Source organism: Lontra canadensis, unplaced genomic scaffold (assembly GCF_010015895.1).
Source record: "Lontra canadensis isolate GAN:19392208 unplaced genomic scaffold, GSC_riverotter_1.0 scaffold108, whole genome shotgun sequence".
Classification (NCBI taxonomy): Eukaryota; Metazoa; Chordata; class Mammalia; order Carnivora; family Mustelidae; genus Lontra; species Lontra canadensis.
In genome coordinates, this window is record NW_022631102.1 from 1,514,860 (window position 1) to 1,533,502 (window position 18,643).

At 40.5% G+C, this 18,643-nt stretch overlaps 1 protein-coding gene across 7 annotated transcripts in view; it reads right to left on the reverse strand.

Annotated features, from left to right (window-relative positions):
* MARK3 (microtubule affinity regulating kinase 3) overlaps nucleotides 1-18,643 on the reverse strand; it is a 123,074-nt gene that overhangs the window by 24,308 nt on the left and 80,123 nt on the right. For 4 of the 7 annotated variants that reach the window (XM_032839625.1, XM_032839626.1, XM_032839627.1 and 1 more), the window contains exons 4-12: nucleotides 18,190-18,238; nucleotides 15,390-15,455; nucleotides 11,088-11,158; nucleotides 5,944-6,000; nucleotides 2,601-2,837; nucleotides 2,316-2,435; nucleotides 1,966-2,065; nucleotides 1,543-1,655; nucleotides 823-976 (exon numbers count right to left, since the gene is read on the reverse strand). In XM_032839625.1, the coding sequence (XP_032695516.1) occupies nucleotides 823-976; nucleotides 1,543-1,655; nucleotides 1,966-2,065; nucleotides 2,316-2,435; nucleotides 2,601-2,837; nucleotides 5,944-6,000; nucleotides 11,088-11,158; nucleotides 15,390-15,455; nucleotides 18,190-18,238 (967 nt within the window). The remainder of the gene's footprint in view (nucleotides 1-822; nucleotides 977-1,542; nucleotides 1,656-1,965; nucleotides 2,066-2,315; nucleotides 2,436-2,600; nucleotides 2,838-5,943; nucleotides 6,001-11,087; nucleotides 11,159-15,389; nucleotides 15,456-18,189; nucleotides 18,239-18,643) is intronic. The other 3 variants (XM_032839628.1, XM_032839630.1, XM_032839631.1) reach the window with 2 other exon arrangements.

The following is an 18,643-nucleotide window of genomic DNA, read 5'->3' on the forward strand; positions in this document are numbered from 1 at the left end:
GGCTGCCTAGAAGGCAGAATAATTAAGTTTGGTAACCATATCTCTTAGGTCCAAAGCCTCAAAAAAGATTCATTTCTGAATCTTAAATATTTTAAGATTGAGGGTGTTTACACACATCAACAGCTAGAGTGTGTGGCTGAGAATGGCGCCTGGGTGACTTAGTGGGTTAAAGCCTTTGCCTTCGGCTCAGGTCATGATCTCAGGGTCCTGGGTTCGAGCCCCACATCGGGGGTGGAGGGGGGTGGTCTCTGCTCATCAGGGAGCCTGCTTCCTCCTCTCTCTCTGCCTGCCTCTCTACTTGTGATCTCTGTCTGTCAAATAAATAAATAAATAAAAATCTTTAAGGAAAAAAAAATTAAACCAAGCAAGGCAAACTGGGGTACTATACATTTTCCACAGAAGGCCACATATAGCCACATAAATTTAGCTTAAGCAAAACTGAAAACCATTTTCCCAGTTCAAGTGCTCAACTGCCACATGTGGCCAGTGACTACTCTATGGGACAGCACAGATCTAGAACATTTTCACCACTGCAGCAAGTGCTGGACAATGATCAGGAAAGTAAATCCAATGCAGAGATGGGGAAGAGAGCGACAAGAGGACCAGAGACTGAAGCAGGGGTTCCAGAGGAGTGAGTGTACCAAGGAGATCAGAGCCTTGAGATGTTCATGCCAACACTGGCAGGAAAGAAATGCCCTGAAAAGAAATCAAGTCAGTTTCCCATCCCAGGAGGCCTTAAACCAAAGGTTGCTTCCCAAAGTCAGGAGGTCTCTTGTGTAAGGGGAGACTGCAGGGAACATACTGGAATGTTCTCAGACTTACCATGGTCACTGTACCGCCTCTGCTTCTGGCTGGAAGAAACACTTCTCTGCACCTTGTGGTGAGGAGACTGGCCAGTACTGTTGTTGAGGTCACTGCTTGGCCTAACCTTAGCAAGTGAAAGATTGCTGCTAGAACTGGAGTCACTAGCATCCAGCTAAGAGGAAATGAGAACAGAGCAAAAACCACAACACGGACCCAAGTGGTATGTTAGGAAACTAAACTTCTCATAACACACAAACCTCTCACAAACAGTTCACTCTACAGACGAAGAATCACATCACATTATAGATGAAGAATTCTGTACAAAAGTACACAATTTGTACAAAAATGACAACCTTCAATTTGGGGAAAATATTTTTCTTACTGACGAGAAAGCTCACAAAAGGACAGGTATTTAGGAGCTTCTTTCTAGGCTTTTTCATATAATTTAAAATGCTCTCTTCTCACTCATCTCATAATTTCTTTACATCATTTCTAAACTATTAATGACTATAGGTTAACTTACAACATTCAAGTTTGTGACAATACCCACCGTTAAGGTTCTACCTCAAAGTTAAAATAGTAGTTCATAATGGTCAGAGCAGTTAGGTCTGTCATTTGCAGGTAAATTTAAAAATGATACATCAAATATCATACATATTAACAAAGTAAAATCTAAGAAAAGAGCTTACTAAACTCATTTACCTAAAAGTCATGTTAGCTCTTTCTGATTACTCTTACCTCCGAAGATTTTCTCCCCAAGAGCAAATATGTAGCTGTGATCTCATCGTATTTCATCTTACTAAGAGATTCTTGAATTTCTTCTTGTGAATATCCCATTCCCACCATAATATCTAAAAGAAGGACATAATATAGTGTATGTGGTTTGTTTGGATACAAAATCACTGTGTTACAGGATAAAATAATTTCCTTTATTTGACCCCAAATGTTGTAGATTTCCTAACACAAATGGGCGGTTAGCTTATTTCTGAGTTACTAAGTGATATTCTACACTACAGTAAGTTCCTAAATATGACAACACATAAGGTGAATCGCGTAAGTTACGTTTAACTTCCTATTATTCCCATTTTAGGCATATCCATAGGCGTCAATACAGAAATATGTTACTTGCACACACACAGCATGCAGGCACAGAATAATTACCTATTCTTTTCTGGTCTGAGATGTCTAGTTCTGGTTCAACAAATGGTTTAAGTTCATCTTCTTCGTGGCCTGCATTGATCCATCTGTCCTTCATGATTTGCTGAAAGGTGAACTGTTCATTAGCAGCGTAGAACAAAACATGCTAATATCCACAATATTAAGAAAAATTTATTTTCAACATTTCAAGGATTATATCTCAAAGGGTAACTTTCAGAAAAACCTTTAATGTCTCAATTTCTGCTTAAAAAGCCCCCGGACAGTATTCAGTATGTCCTACAATCCAAGCAAAGTTCTAAAAATACTGTAAAGATTCTCTGAAATCGTTACTTATTTTGCACTTATGCGATTACCTCTAGAGTGCCTCGTTTTATTGGATTTAGCACCAGGAAACGTTTGAGAAGGTTTTCACAGTCTGTGGACATGTAGAAAGGGATTCTGTATTTCCCTCTTAATACTCTTTCTCTCAGTTCCTTTGGGGGGGGCAGGGAGGAAAGAAAATTAGTGAGTCAATTTTTAGGTTAAAAAAGAACCCGCTGAGACCCCATCCTACTGACAGATTATTAAAATATTAACCCTAATCATTTAATAAAATGTTTAGCATTCTGAAGAAAGTGGATAACAACTGGTTCTTATACCTTTAGATTCTGTCCATCAAAGGGGAGTGACCCGCTGACTAGAGTGTAGAGAATTACACCAAGGCTCCACACGTCCACTTCTGGCCCATCGTATTTCTTGCCCTGGAAGAGCTCTGGGGCTGCATATGGAGGACTGCCACAAAACGTATCCAGTTTACTGCCAACAGTAAATTCATTGCTAAAACCAAAGTCAGCTATTTTAATGTTCATATCAGCGTCTAACAATAGATTTTCGGCCTAGAGGGAAAACATCAAGACAAAAATGAAATTTAACCAAAACAGAATTAGAACTGTGATAGAATTAGGCATTTCATAAAAGCTTTTTGTAATGATATAAAGTTAATATATCCTAGTGAAAAAAATGAGAAAACATTCTTTCTAGAGGAAAAGCAAAAAAATAGGAGGTAAATTAGAATTTCCAATTTTATTTTAAAGTAATCACTATATCCAATGTGGGGTTGGAACTCACAACCCTAGGATCAAGAGTCAGATGCTCTACTGAGCCAGCCAGGCACCCCAAGATTTCTAATTTTTAAACATTAACAACCAGTAACGGATATAAGGTATAGATGAACTCTGGCAATATTTTATTTTATTTTTTTTTAAAGATTTTATTTATTTATTTGACAGACAGAGATCACAAGTAGGCAGAGAGGCAGGCAGAGAGAGAGGAAGGGAAGCAGGCTCCCTGTTGAGCAGAGAGCCCGATGCGGGACTCGATCCCAGGACCCTGAGATCATGACCTGAGCCGAAGGCAGCGGCTTAACCCACTGAGCCACCCAGGCGCCCAAACTCTGGCAATATTTTAAACAACAAATGCCCAATGATCAAAAAAATCATTTATATAGCTTTCTTAACTAGTAAGTGGCTTTAAAAAAAATGAACACTTGCTTTAAATGGCCAACCACGTTTTATAAAAAAAATTGCTAAAAAGCTGTGCAGTAGCTATCACCAGGGAGGGGAAAGCCCCAGACCTCATTCAAGATACAGATCACAGTCATTTTCATTTATTTCACCAAATATCCACCACGTGCCAATGACACATGTGGCATTATATATTTGTGTGTGAACATGTAATGATGAACAAGATAGACAGGGTCTGGCCCTCAAGGAGCTGTTAAAGGGGGGAAGGCAGAAAACCAAGCAGCTGCACTCTGACCTAAATGCTGTAACTGAGGATGTGTGGGGAGCTGTGGGCTTGGCACTGAAAGGCGCAGGAAGGTTTCCTAGATGGGGTGAAATCAAAGCTGCTGCCTGGAGGCTTTGGTAAAAACAGTCTGAAAACCCAGAAGGAAAGAGAGAACATGTTTTACATTCAAGAAACTGAGACAGTGTGTAGGAAAGCGGTGCAGGGGACACGGCCATGGCCAAATCAAAAAGGGCCAGTTTAATGACCAATAGAAAGTTCAAGTTTTCAATCTAATGGCAATGGGGAGCCGTTAAAGAGTCACTCAAGCAGGAAAACAACAATCTTATTTCTATTTTTTAAAAAAAGACTTTATTTATTTATTTGACAGAGAGAGAGAGAGAGATCACAAGTAGGCAGAGATGTAGGCGGTACGGGGGTGGGCTGGGGGAAGCAGACTCCCTGCTGAGCAGAGAGCCCGATACAGGGCTCGATCCCAGGACCCTGAGATCATGACCCGAGCCAAAGGCAGAGGCTTAACCCACTGAGCCACCCAAGTGCCCCTCTTATTTCTATTTTTAAAAGGCCATTCTGGGGGCACCCGGGTGGCTCAGTGGGTTGGGCCTCTGCCTTCGGCTCGGGTCATGATCTCGGGGTCCTGGGATCGAGCCCCGCATCGGGCTCTTTGCTCGGCGGGAAGCCTGCTTTCCTTCCTCTCTCTCTGCCTGCCTTTCTGCCTACTTGTGATCTCTGTCTGTCAAATAAATAAATAAAATCTTAAAAAAGATAAAATAAAAGACCATTCTGGTTGCAGCATGTAAAACAGATGACGGAGGGAGAGGCAAGATTGGAAGCAGGGAAGACTAACAAGAAGCTGGTGAACGAGATATTGGCAGTCTGGAGGACAGTGGTCCCAGGGAGAGAAAAGAGCGTGCTCAAGAAGTATGGGGAACAGTAGCAAAAGGACCTGGAGACTGAGCGGATGGTAGAGCAAAGGAGACTGAGGCACCAAGGGACATGAGATGTCAGAACAAGAACATTAGCATTCAGGAAGGAAGAAGGTAGGCTGCGAGCCTGCTGAACCCGAGGGACAGGAGCAGAGTTTACCTGGTGCCCATCTGTCACCTCAGGCTGCAGGCATGGAATCTGGGGTTCATCTGCACACAGGTGGCCACCGCAGCTACTAGAGTGGACATGTAAGCAGCACAGATGGATGTGGAGAGGGACAAGCTACTGATGATGACATGCGGAGAGGGAGGAAGCGAGTACCAACAAATAGAGATGGTATTTAGGGAGATACGGCTGTGAAGCTGGAGAGAGAAAGCAAGTATATGTGGAAGGGGACTTGGGGTGGAGAGTTTTTTTGGTAGAATATGGTCCAGACTTCAGTATGATTTTATAAATGCTGCTGGTGGGAAGCCAGTAGGTAGAGAGGGCCCAGAACCCAGAGACAGGGTCAGCTGAGCCAGCCTACCGGCTGTAACAAGAAGAATGTTCTGAGAGGTGAAGGGCGGGTGTTGGCGCAGCTTACTTTGCAGGTTTGCTGGGAAACTGAAGGAGTTTCTGCCTGGCATTTCTATGTTATCTGGGAAATAGAAAACCTTATCCTATGCCAAGAGTGAGGGCAGGGGCAGGTCTTCAGCACCACTGTTAACAGGAGAGAACACTGTCCAGAGACAGAGAAGAGGTGGCCAGGTGGTACTGAGGGCACCGTCCAGGTGACAGCAAACATTTCTGGAAGTCCCCCTGTTTGGTAGTGTGATATTTCTACAGAGATCAACTATGAGCTACCTTCATTCACTAAAACGTAAGATACTTTTACAAAAAATTTTTATTGTGTCATGTTAGTCACTATAAAATACATCATAGTTTTTGATGCAGTGTTCCAAGATTCATTGCTTATGTACAACACCCACTGCTCTATGCAATATGTGCTCTCCTTAATACCCACGACCAGGATCAGCCATCCCCCCACCCCTGTAAGATACTTTAAATAAACTTCATATTTCATTAACACCAAAATCTGTTTAAAAGGATCAATTTATTGATCCATCCAGTGATGGATCAATAAAGTCTACTCTTGAAAGCAATAAAAAGATCAATTATTATAGGATTTACTTTGTCTTCTTAATAACACAGTCTAATTAGTGACCACCAAGAGAACTGACCACATACAGGCAGAGCGTACGCTCACTGACCAAGGGCCCTGCAACTCACCTTGAGGTCTCTGTGCACAATCCGCTTTTGGTGGCAGTACTGGACTGCAGATACGATCTGCACAGGAAAGACACTGGTTAATCATCATCATTAAGATGAAAACCTCATTAATGTTCACACATGCAAAATACTCTGTGAGCACCTGACTCTGTGGGTCTCTAAAAATAATTTTCTTGTGCTTTGAACTTTCCAATTGAAGAAATTCAGGGGTGAGGGTAAGAAAAGATAGGTGAGGATGTTCTTCCTGCTCTCTCCAGTTTTCAGCGGGTAGTCTCCTCTTGGGCTTATCCCCTGACATTCTGGTTATCTGTGAATATGATGCCAGGGCCCAAGAAATCACCAGGATCTGGAGGACCCTCACTGACCCCAGAGCCAGGATCGGATGGTTCTAGTGCAAGCTTTCCATATCCATGTAATTAACTCGAAACCAAACTGTTAGTTATCAACTGTCCATGGCCAGGTGTTCATCCAGGTTGGGTCTCCTCTGTTCATTACTTCTCTTCCCAGTCAGGACTGCTCCTTACAACAAACACTCTCGTCCTTTTAGCTGATGTGGGTTCAAAGACAGCAAAACTTACCCACCTCTCTGATGATCAGTTTCCTCTTCCTTAAAATGGAAGAGTAAATGTAACATATGTGAACTGGACTAGGTAAGTTATCGTGTGCTTGATCTGGAAGGGTCCCTTCTACGCTCAGCAAATGATGTAAATTCTTTATTACTTATTTAGTAAATTTTGGGTCATTCCTGTTGATTAAACAACTATTTTTCTGAAATTTTACACTTACTTGTAATTTTTAAGAAGCCTTCTTTTCTTTCTCTCTCTCTCTTTTTGAAAGATTTTATGTATTATTTATTTGAGAGAGAGACAGAAAACAAGCAGGTGGGGTGGGAATAGCAGTGGTAGAGGGACAAGCAGGCTCCCCACTGAGCAGGGAGCCTGATTTGGGGCTTGATCCCAGGATCCTGGGATCATGACCTGAGCTGAAGTGAAGCCAGACACTTAATTGACTGAGCCACCGAGGTACCCCAGAAGCCTCCTTTTCTAATTAATAAAAGTTTTATATGCCTATTACAGGAATTTTAGGAAATACAGAAAGGTATGCATAAATGCATGCCTGCGAGCATCTCTTATTGTTTTAATGTGTCTGCTTCTAATCTTTTTGTTGGTGTTAGGCCAGTGTAACTACATATGACCACATACATGCAAAACTGGGGTTCTAATGATAATACTGCTTGTTTCTCCAGATCATCATCAGCTTTTTTTTTTTTTTTTTAAGATTTTATTTATTTCTTTGATACAGAGAGAGAGATCACAAGTAGGCAGAGCAGCACAGAGAGAGTGAGGGGGAAGCAGGCTCCCTGCTGAGCAGAGAGCCTGATGCGGGGCTTGATCCCAGGACCCTGGGATCATGACCTGAGCTGAAGGCAGAGGCTTAACCCACTGAGCACCCAGGCGCCCCCATCATCAGTTTTTTTTTGCAGCCCCACACACCCACCTACACTGAATATAGACCCTCAGAGAATGCTGTTTTTGTTTTTAGGTAGGCTTCACGCCCAGTGTGGGGCTTGAACTCATGACCTTGACCTTACTTCTGCCTCATCCGACTTTCCCTCTTCTCTCCCCAACCCCACTAATACTGAGATTTCTCCTACAGGTTACTTTCAAATTGTGCCTTTGAATAAGGTTTGACAATTTCCTACCCTTTCTCAAAGTGATCAAAGTTGTTCTCCTTTTACCTCCAAACAACTCAAAGTTAACCTTTTTAAAGCCACAATAACCTGAAAATATTCAACCTTAAGTCACTGGGTTTTTTTGTTCGTTTTGCATTCTTTTAAAGCTGGAAGCAGTTATTTCTTTAAAAAAGTTGAGGATCTGGATGTTGTCCAGATTGAAATATGAATGCAAACTTAATTTACCTCTACTCAGACAGGAAAAAGCAGAGGCAGCTACATTACCAACCCACCAAGAAAGAGGTGAGGAAAGATGACGGAGCCAGGAATCTGTTCTCTTTCTTTGAAAAGAACAGAGCTCATTCAAAAGCTTAAAACCACACAAATGGTCATTAGGATGAGAATGGCCAAGGAGGTGGGAAGGAGACACTATCTGCGGATGGATGTGGAAAGAAGGGCCTGTTTCTGACAGATAATATTTTCATGAGGAGTGTACCTTGTGTATGGCATACCTTCCTCTTTGCCACAAAGAAGAAGACTTCTTATTCAGTCAAAGTAAGAATGGCTTATAAACTTTTGTAAAGCATGGCAATTTATAATGGAGCACAGTGGAAACACCAATATCCTGATTGATCGTTCCAGGTTTAAACGAAGGATGTTAAGGAAATACAAGGCAAGAAGAAAGGATTACATTACATTGTAAACAGTATAAATCAAGTCATTAGTTGTAAAAGCACATAAATTATCTTTCCCTGACCAACTAACGGGTTCCTCAAATAAAGACTTCAGAATTTCTGCAGGGAATTTATTTATTTATTTATTAAAAAAAAAAGATTTTATTTATTTATTTGACAGAGAGAGAGAGAGAGAGAGATCACAAGTAGGCAGAGAGGCAGGCAGAGAGAGGGGAAGTAGGCTCGCCACTGAGCAGAGAGCCCGATGTGGGGCTCGATCCCAGGACCCTGAGATCAAGACCTGAGCGAAGGCAGAGGCTTAACCCATTGAGCCACCCAGGTGCCCCGAAATTTATTTATTTATTAAAAATATTTTATTTATTTATTTGACAGGCAGAGACCACAAGCAGGCAGAGAGAGAGGGGGAAGCAGGTTCCCCGCTGAGCCGAGCGCCCGATGTGGGGCTTGATGTGGGGCTCGATCCCAGGACCCCGGGATCATGACCTGAGCCGAAGGCAGAGGCTTTAACCCACTGAGCCACCCAGGTGCCCTGAAATTTTTTTTAAAGGTTATTTATTTTTTTAAGAGAGTGAGCGAGCATGATTCGGGTGGAGACACAGAGAGAGAAGGAGAAGCAGACTTCCCGTTGAGCAGGGAGGCCGACTCAGGGCTCTATTCCAGGACTCTGAGATCACGACCTGAGCGAAGGCAAACGCTTAACCGACTGAGCCACCGAGAGGCCCCTCTGCAGGAAATTTTAAAATAAAAGCCTGAGCGATTGACTCAACTGGTAGGTTAGTAACTGTCCGAGTCCCTCCAATAAGTCAGACCCTGCCGGGGCATGGGTGGAGACGGAAGAAATGAGGAGCAGTCAGTCACAGGGTTATGTGCTAGTTGCTTCTTTGGAGATGGTCAGGCTCAAACCTGCTTTTCTTCACAGTCAAAAAACCATATTCACATAAATGTTTGTGAGTCAGACAGATTCAACTTAGTGGGAAGGGATTTAAGAATTATGAGGCAGGGGCGCCTGGGTGGCTCAGTGGGTTAAGCTTCTGCCTTCAGCTCACGTCATAATCCCAGGGTCCTGGGATCGAGCCCCACATCAAACCCTGCATCGGGCTCTCTGCTCAGCCAGGAGCCTGCTTCCCCCTCTCTCTCTGCCTGCCTCTCTGCCTACTTTTGATCTCTCTCTGTCAAATAAATAAATAAAATACTTTATTTTTTTTTAAAAAATTATGAGGCAAAAAAAAAAATCTCTTGGCTTTTAAGTGGTCAATTTATAAAAATTAAGGAAAGGGCCAAACAGACTTTGTGTTGTCATAAAGAGAAATTTGTGCTTCCCTCTGTAGATCACAGAATAAAATGATATCAGAACTGGAAAGCACTAGGGGTGCCTGGGTGGCTCAGTCATTAAGCGTCTGCCTTCAGCTCAGGTCACAATCCCAGGACCCAGGATCAAGCCCTGCTTCGGGCTCCCTGCTCAGCGGGAAGCCTGCTTCCTCCCTCTCCCACTGCCCCTGCTTGTGTTCCCTCTCTTGCTATTTCTCTCTTCCCTCTCTTGCTGTCTCTCTCTGTGAAATGATTAAATAAAAATCTTTTTTTTTTTTAAGATTTTATTTATTTGTCAGAGAGAGAGAGAGAGAGAGCTCACAAGCAGGCAGAGCTGCAGGCAGAGGCAGAGAGAAGCAGGCTCCCTGCTGATCAAGGAGCCTGATGTGGGACTCGATCCCAGCATCCTGGGATCATGACCCGAGTGGAAGGCAGCGGCTTAACCCACTGAGCCACCCAGGTGTCCCTAAATAAATAAAAATCTTAAAAAAGGTGGGGGGGGGCCGCGCACCTGGGTGGCTCAGTGGGTTAAGCCTCTGCCTTCGGCTTAGGTCATGAACTCAGGGTCCTGAGGTCAAGCCCTGCATTGGGCTCTCTGCTCGGCAGGGAGCCTGCTTCCCCCCTCCCTGCCTGCCTCTCTGCCTACTTGTGATCTCTCTGTGTCAAATAAATAAATAAAATACTAAAAAAAAAAAAAAAAAAAAAAAAGAATTGGAAAGCACTTCAAAACTAATCATCAAGTATAACTTCCAATCTTTGTAGGTAGAAAGGTTGAGGATACGAAGAGTTAAATTATAGCCAAAGATTAGTCTTAAAATTTGTTATTTAATAGGTTTTAATTAAAAATACCATTAGTATTAATGTTTTTAAGTTAAATTTAAGCCTACTCCTAGCTTATGTGAGACAAAAATTAATGAATTTTGAGAGTGTGACACTCTTCTTGTTAAAAACTGGGAAATGGGGGGCGCCTGGGTGGCTCAGTGGGTTGATCCTCTGCCTTCAGCTCAGGTCATGATCCCAGGGTCCTGGGATCGAGCCCCGCATCGGCCTCTCTGCTCAGCGGGGAGCCTGCTTCCTCCTCTCTCTCTGCCTGCCTCTCTGCCTACTTGTGATCTCTCTGTCAAATAAATAAATAAAATCTTAAAAAAAAAAAAAACTGGGAAATGGTTTTAATTAATGCAATCCTAAGTGTTTTGAAAGACTCTAGATTTTTGAGGCTATTGTCAAAAACTAAGGTTAAGAGTGAGGTGAAAATCTTGAGAAAGCTAGAAATAGAACCCATTGTTGCCTCTTACACAGTGCCTTAGGCATGAAAGATACTTAATAGATAAATTTTTGTTAAATTGAATGGTCAACCCCTCCCTGCTCCATCCAATGGGCCTTACAACCATTTAGAGAGGCAAACACTGTTTCAGGGTTTAATAAGCAAGATTAGTTTATTAAATTAATAAAGATGCATTAATTCATACCTGTCTAAATTTAGCTCTTGCTTCCTTTTCCTTCATTCTTCCATGTGCGACCAAATAGTCAAACACTTCACCTATAATCAAGAGAAATAAAAGTAAGCAGAAGTCCTACTTCTGAGCACTAATTTTCCCATAAACTGATGATGTTTCACTTTTAGAAATGCTCTAATTTTTATTTTTAAATACAGGCATGAAGATAACAGAAACGTGGATTTTGAACTTAAGGCCTAGCCTTAAGTTTAACTACAGGCAAAAGTTCTTTGGTAAAATCTTTAAACTAGAGAAATACCTTAAAATTAAACTTTCCTATGTTTATACAACATTTTAAGGGTTATATTTTCAACGTGCTTTAATAAAAACTGAAAGTTAAAATGGGAAAATGATGTGTGTTAAAAGAGGATGGTATCTCCACTGTAGGATTATTAAAAATGCAGTTCCTGAATATAATAATTAATTCAACAAATATTTATTGAGTGCCTACTAACTGCCAGGCACTCTCCTAGGCTCTAGGGAAATACAGCAGTGAGCCAAGTGAAGTCCTTTTCCTCATGAAGAGTTTACATTCTAGTAGCGAGAGAGAGGTAATCAACAAACACGCGAATGGGACGTCAGCTGACAAGGACTATGGAGCAGACGTAGGGGAAGAAACAGGAAGTGTGTCTGCCTGTGCAAGTGCTTTGGGGACTACTGTGAGGGAGAGGGCACGGTCATTATCAGGGAGAAAGAGTCTAGGCAGAGCAAATAGCAAAGAGCAGTAAGGCTATGTAGCCAAAGAAGTATGAACAAGGAGAAGGAAATTACTGGATGGGCATGGAAGATGGGAAGGAGGCGTAAGGCCATGAAGAGTCCCGCAGGCTTTGCTCTGAGTGAGAAGCAGCAGAAGAGGCTATGAAATGACTGACCTCTTGAAAGGGTCACTCTGGCTGCCAGAGTGGAAAAGAGGTCAGGGTCGGGGAAGAGACAGAAAGATAAGAGGGAGTAGCACAATAATCAGGGCAAGAATGAGGGAGGCTGGGCCTCAAGCGGGAAGTGGCAGTGGTGGTGAGAAGTGGGGGGGTTCGGAATTCAGTGGGAAGGTCAGGCCAACAGAACATGCTAGTGGACATCCACTTGGTAGTTTAAACAGTAGTAATTCCTCAGGGAAGAGATGGTACTTCCGGAAATACATTAGTATTGCCAATTGCTTATCAACGGGGAATAAAGAAACAATTCGTCTGAAATCAACAGAAAAGGGTACTAATTGAGCAAATTATGTTTCTCCAAATATGCCCTGGGAAAGAATCACATCTACTTTATACAAATAAAGAACACTTCCAGCAGCTGAGTGACAACATTCAACTAAAGGATTCTGATACTTAAAAAAAAATGCTTAGTTTCAGAACATAACATACTTTTGAGGAAAAAGTTACTCTGAATTATATATTAGTATCTCTAACTTTTAAGCTTCTAGCCTAGCTGAAACATTTTAAAATAATGGATGGGCATAAATATTTTTAAGTTATCATTTGATTGCATAATGATCTTTTAAAACACATTACAAACTGTTAATTTACACTACACAATTCGTTTAACTATGATGAATTATGAAGTTAAATGTCAGCTCAGTATAGTGTCCACATTTTCTAAGCAAATGACCTATTTGCAGAATAGTATACGATGTCAAAACAAGTGGTTAAAAGTGAAAGCAACTAGTGTGCATATCATACAAAAACCAGTTTCGACTTAAAAGAAACTACTGGATTGAACCCACTAGCTGCTGTACCCACTGGCTGCTGCAGAGTAACCTGGAGAAAAGTCCAAGTCTGTCAAAAATTTTTAAAATATTTTTATAAATTCAAGAGCAATATAAACCTCTTAAGAGATTTTGGAACAATAAAGTCATACTCACGATCACTAAATTATATATCAGGAATTCAACCCAGAGCTCTTTATTTTCTTTATTAAAAATGTATTAGCACTCAGATTAAGAAGCTACACTGAAAACCTCAAAAGGCTATTTGTTGGAAAAAGACAGCAAACAGTGGCTCTCCCCACCCAGGTCAGGGACCCTGTGGTTGAGAGGACACTGGACAGGTCAGTTCAGAAAGTCCTCAGTCCCTGTTGGGGTTCTATCACTAAACACGTGACAGAATTGCTGGCACAGAACCACCTTCCAGAGGTTCAGTTTCATCTGTAAAAATTAGGCAGTTGCCTTGGATAGACTTCTAAGATTCCTTCCAACTGTAAAATTCCATGATTCTACCAAACTGAGAAATACCAGGCTAAAGAGGACTAGATAGTCAATTTAATGACACTTTGGCTGTTCCAGATGACAAATGTGTTGGGGATGATAGAATAAAACAGATGTGCTGGGGATTGATAGTGCTTTGTTGAGCTGATTAAAATAGCCCAAAGCCAAGAAAGCCCTATGACTGAGGAGTGCTGTTACAGCGCTGAGCAGTATACTGAGCCCTTAGAGGACGGCTGTATTAGCACATCCACTAAGAAGCTCAGAGACATGCTGACTCATCAGGTCACACTGTCAATGAGAGGTCCTGGGTAGACTGACCCCATGTCTTTGTTTTCGAAAGCCCACCCTCTTTCTACTAAAAGTGGATGAGTTGTGCCCCTATATAAGAAAAAGGGTTATGACCCTAATGCCTAAAATAGATGAGAAAGGACAGCCGTGACCCACTGACCAATCAGGAGAGCGTATCTACTGTCAGAAGGCTAGGGCTGAGGGCTTGGCAGCGTGACCACAATGACTTCCCGGCCCCCGTTTCCTCAAGGGTAAAAGCCCATCCTTCCCTGTCTGGCCACATCATGGAGTCCTTGTGAGGATCACAGGAGATCTGGTGAGAGACAGCACCTGTGCACTGTAAAAACTACATTTTCTACAAAGAAAAGATTATGAACATAACTCTGTAACACAAGCAGAAAGTACCTGAACTCCGTATAGACTTGTGGTGCTGCAATTCAGTTTCCGTTCTTCTACTCCTCCTCAATGTGAAAACACCCAACTAAATTCTCAAACCACATACTTAAACTGAATCAGACAATAATGAATATGAGAAAGCTCATCAAAGGTTTTCCTACTGTAACTCATTCCTGCCCACAGCAGGTTTATAATCTTCTATTTAATTGTTAATTCATTACAATGAGGCTGTGGTTTTCTGTCTGATCAAAATGCTGACGATAAAATAAAACTAGTATAAGCAAAAGAGTCAAAGCTATACTCATGTCCCTAGTTAAACAGAGTATGTCCCCAGTAGAAGTCCCCACACTTGAATTCTTATTTTTTAAGCATCTGCATTGTGCCAGGCACTATGTGGAGGTATCAAGGTAGGGAGCACACAAAGACAAATCAGAAAGCTTCTGCTCTCCACAGATAAGGAGACTCACATGTGGTCCAAAAACTAGAAGCCCAACCCAACCTCAACCCCAAAAGCAGTATCTCTGTAAAAGAGAACAGTTATATACATGCATTTCAGAAAAAGACTACATGTATATAATCTTGTAGGCAAAAAATGACAAGTCCTTGATCTTTAAGGAAAATCTAAATATATGCATTGCAACCACCACTTCTGGCCTTGGGAAAGATGAACATCAATGACATTAAAATCTGATAAAGAAAACCATCCAATAGGCAGTATTGCATATTTATAGGTATATTTATTTCAAACAGGCTAATGCACTGACATATTTAAAAATCCAACTTCTTAAACAAAATGTGGTGTGCATATATACATAATGGTATATTATTGAGCCTTAAAGAGGAAGGAGAACTCTGACATGGATGAGACTTGAGGACATTATGCGGAGTGAAACAGGCATAAAAGGACAAATGCTATGAGAATCCACTCATGTGACTACCTAGAGTAGTCACATCCACAGAGACAGGAAGTAGAATGGTGAATCCCAGGGGCTGGGAAGGAGGAGAGGGAAGTTAGTGTTTAACAGGGACAGAGTTTCAGTTTGGGAAAATGAAAAAGTTCTGGGGATGGTGATGGTCATGGCTATACAACAATTTCAATGTACTTAATGCCACAGAACTGTACACTCAGAATGGTGAAAATGCTAAATTTTGTGTTATGTACATCTTACCACAATAAAAAAAAAATCCAAGTTTTGGATATTATTAATAATGCTAATAGTGAAGTACCTAATAGCAATCCACAGAAGAGCCAAGATAGCTTTACTGATTCTCATGCTACTGTATTACAACTCTGGATGTTAAACAAAACCTTCACAATGATCCACGTGGCAGTGTGGTTGTGGATCCTTCTAAAAGGGAAGAAAGAAAGAAAAACTATGGAAGTTTCTTACCTCCACTTGCATACTCCATGATTAGGTAGAGCGTTTTGTCAGTTTCAATGACTTCGAACAACTTCACTGAGGAAGGGGAAAGGATACCGGAGAAAAAGAAACAAAGGTCTGTATGCATATACACTGTACATATAAACTGTAAGTATGAAAAGTAACTTTTTCCCCGTTGAAAATTTTCATAACTGGCTGGTTTAATAGAATGTTTTTTGGGAATTTTATCATAAATTACAACAACACATTTTATAAAAGCATGGAATTCTGTAAGAGTCAAGATATGTCTGGGTCCTCAAACGACGTAACGTGGGCATGCACTCAGCAGTCCAGGCTGTGCACCTACTCGCATCTCCTCTGTCCTCATCCTGTATGGTGCCTACCATGGCTAGCTGCCCTCCCTGCTGACTGTGCCTCTCCCTCAGGAAAAGGTTCTTACTTCACATTCAATCTGCAAGAACTGCTCAGATCTATTCTACTTCTCCAAGTTTAAGTGCATTCACTTGTCATTATGGCTTTAAAGATATATAGAATAATTTCACTTGAGACTTCTGTGGCTTGGGAAACTTCTGTTCTCTTGTTCTCAGAGAACAAGGTTCTTTTGTTACTATTCTGAAGCCAGAGATGGAAAATAGAAGGGATTATGCTATAATTAACTGAAAAGGACTTTTTAAAGAATTATTTGCAATGGGTCAGTCTGACTTTGTTATACAGCAGTCTCTTGTTACAGATCAAAATAAGATTTCTATTACTTTTAATTCACAAAACCATATCAAACCAATATATATACATTTTAAAATGAAACTGAAATACATTTCTAAAGCTACTGAATCACTATTTTTTATACCTACTTTATTTTGGTAATATATACTCTAAAGTTAAATTTACCAAAAAATGGGGGATGGGGTGCTGGTCTCTTATATTGTGGGCTATTTTCTGACACTTTAATATCGAGTATCAGACCAAATTAAGTGCCTTATACAGTAAGTAATATATGTTTGTTGAACTGATGAATAAAACTATCATATCATTTTTAAAATAATATGTTCTGGTTGTCGGGAAAAATGATTTAAAGAAATTTAAGGCATATAGGCTGGTAAACCATCAACATACAAATAAACTTTTTCTAAAATTCCAACGTAGATAATTGGGTCTTCTGGAAAAACTATCTGAATCCAATAGAAATTTAAATTATTAGAATTATTAAATTATTAAATTAGAATTATTAAATTATTATCAAAGATATGCTATTTGGAAGTAAGTAGAGAGAACTCTAATCAGGGCACAACCTAACTAAAGAACAAAATAACTACCTTTAAGTTGGCTAGTTCTAGGATGCAGTGATTGGTTATTTGGTGAAAACCTGGAATCTGAAACCAAGAATTAGCCAGGTAACCCCCAGGGCTGAAATGAAAAGTGAAGAAAGGTTTTCTTCCCATGATTATATTCCTTGTTACCTTTCTCCAAACATTATATTTCACTGATTCTAAGATTAAATTTTTTCACATTTTAACTAATATCACTAAGAATAAGATGACAGCTTGGCAGAATTTTTTCCTTAGCAGCATGTAAAATAATGCCTTTTAAATGATGTGGCTTAGACCTGATGAAGTAGCTTGTGTCTCCATTTTATCTTCTATTCTTGTGCCTTAAGAATTCTTGATATGATATCCATAACATCAATTCGTGCCCCCCACTTTCTAGAACTGATTTTGATATTAAACTGGTAAAAGTGCCTGTCTTCATAGCTACTTCATTCTTGAAATAATATTATAGATTGTAGGAGCTATCACTGTGTAAAAAAACAGTTACATTATTCAAAAAGAGCTCTAGGGGAACCTGGGTGGCTCAGTGGGTTAAGCCTCTACCTTCGGCTCAGGTCATGGTCTCAGGGTCCTAGGATCGAGCCCCACATTGGGCTTTCTGCTCAGCGGGAAGCTTGCTTCCCCCACCCCCCGCCCCGCTTGCCTCTCTGCCTACTTGTGAATTCTCTCCCTCTGTTAAAATAAATAAATAAAACCATAAAAGAGCTCTATTATGTTACGTATGGGATCAAACATTTTCACTGAGATGAATATACAAAATATACAAAATACTAAGTAATTTGCATAGTTTCACCTTGTTCCTATAATTATGATGAGAGCAGGACATGATGACCCCTACTCATCCTTACTTACTTATTTTTAAGTAGGCTTAACACCCAACTTGGGGCTTGAACTCATGAACCTGAGATCAACAGTCACCTGCTCTACTGACTGAACCAGCCAGGCACCCTATACCCTTCCTTTAAACCCACCTCATCGAACCTAGCACTGAACTATGCACACAGAGGGCACATGAAGCAAATCTGAGCTGTATAAAACAATTCCTAAAAAAATTCCATTAGATAGCAGGTGTCCTATATCTTTTAAAATACGATTCAATGGACAAGTAATTTCTTAAGAACACTGCCACAGCAAAACCTGTTATACCTCTGAAAATCTTAACTCTGATTTAATTTCTTTTCCCATATATGAATTAAATAAAATTATTTTCTAATTTGCATTAAAACTTGGAAAGTTATGATCTGATTAGTTTCTACTGCATTAAAACTTTATATTCAAGAGTTTAATACCTAAGGTTTTAACCTGTCTTTAGTAATTGCAAAAAGTTAATACAAATGATGAACAATTTATATAAATAAATATTTTATGAAAAGTGTACCTGGGCTAGGAGGGGGGAAGGACTCTCCTATCACTCTTGGAATGTAGGTTGAGACCCCAAATGGAATGCATTTAGACCCAAAAATATTTAAGAAAGCAGAAAATACCTATGTTTGGATGATTTAAAATCTTCATTATTCTTACTTCTCTGAAGAGCTAAAAAACAAACACATAGTTCCCCAACACAGGTTATTAAACATTCTACTCCACTATTGCAACACAAATTTAAACCTTCTCTTAGACAACTGCCTCACTGACAATGTTCAACAGTCTACACCCGACACGAGCATGCAAGTCCAGGGCAGCTATAAATACTTCAGTTTTGGCTCCGGGAAAAGCAGAAGTTGCAGAGGAGGATGATACCACAATCTGAATTATATTTTGCTAACTTGAACATGTAAGATCGGATTTAGGCAAGAATAGCTTGTGATTAAACTCAGTCTGATTCAATTTATCATTGCAAATCCAAATGTATACAGTCCTGATGAACTACATCGTGATTGTGTTAGAACTGATAATTCCAAGTAATTCTTTTTTTTTTAAGATTTTATTTATTTATTT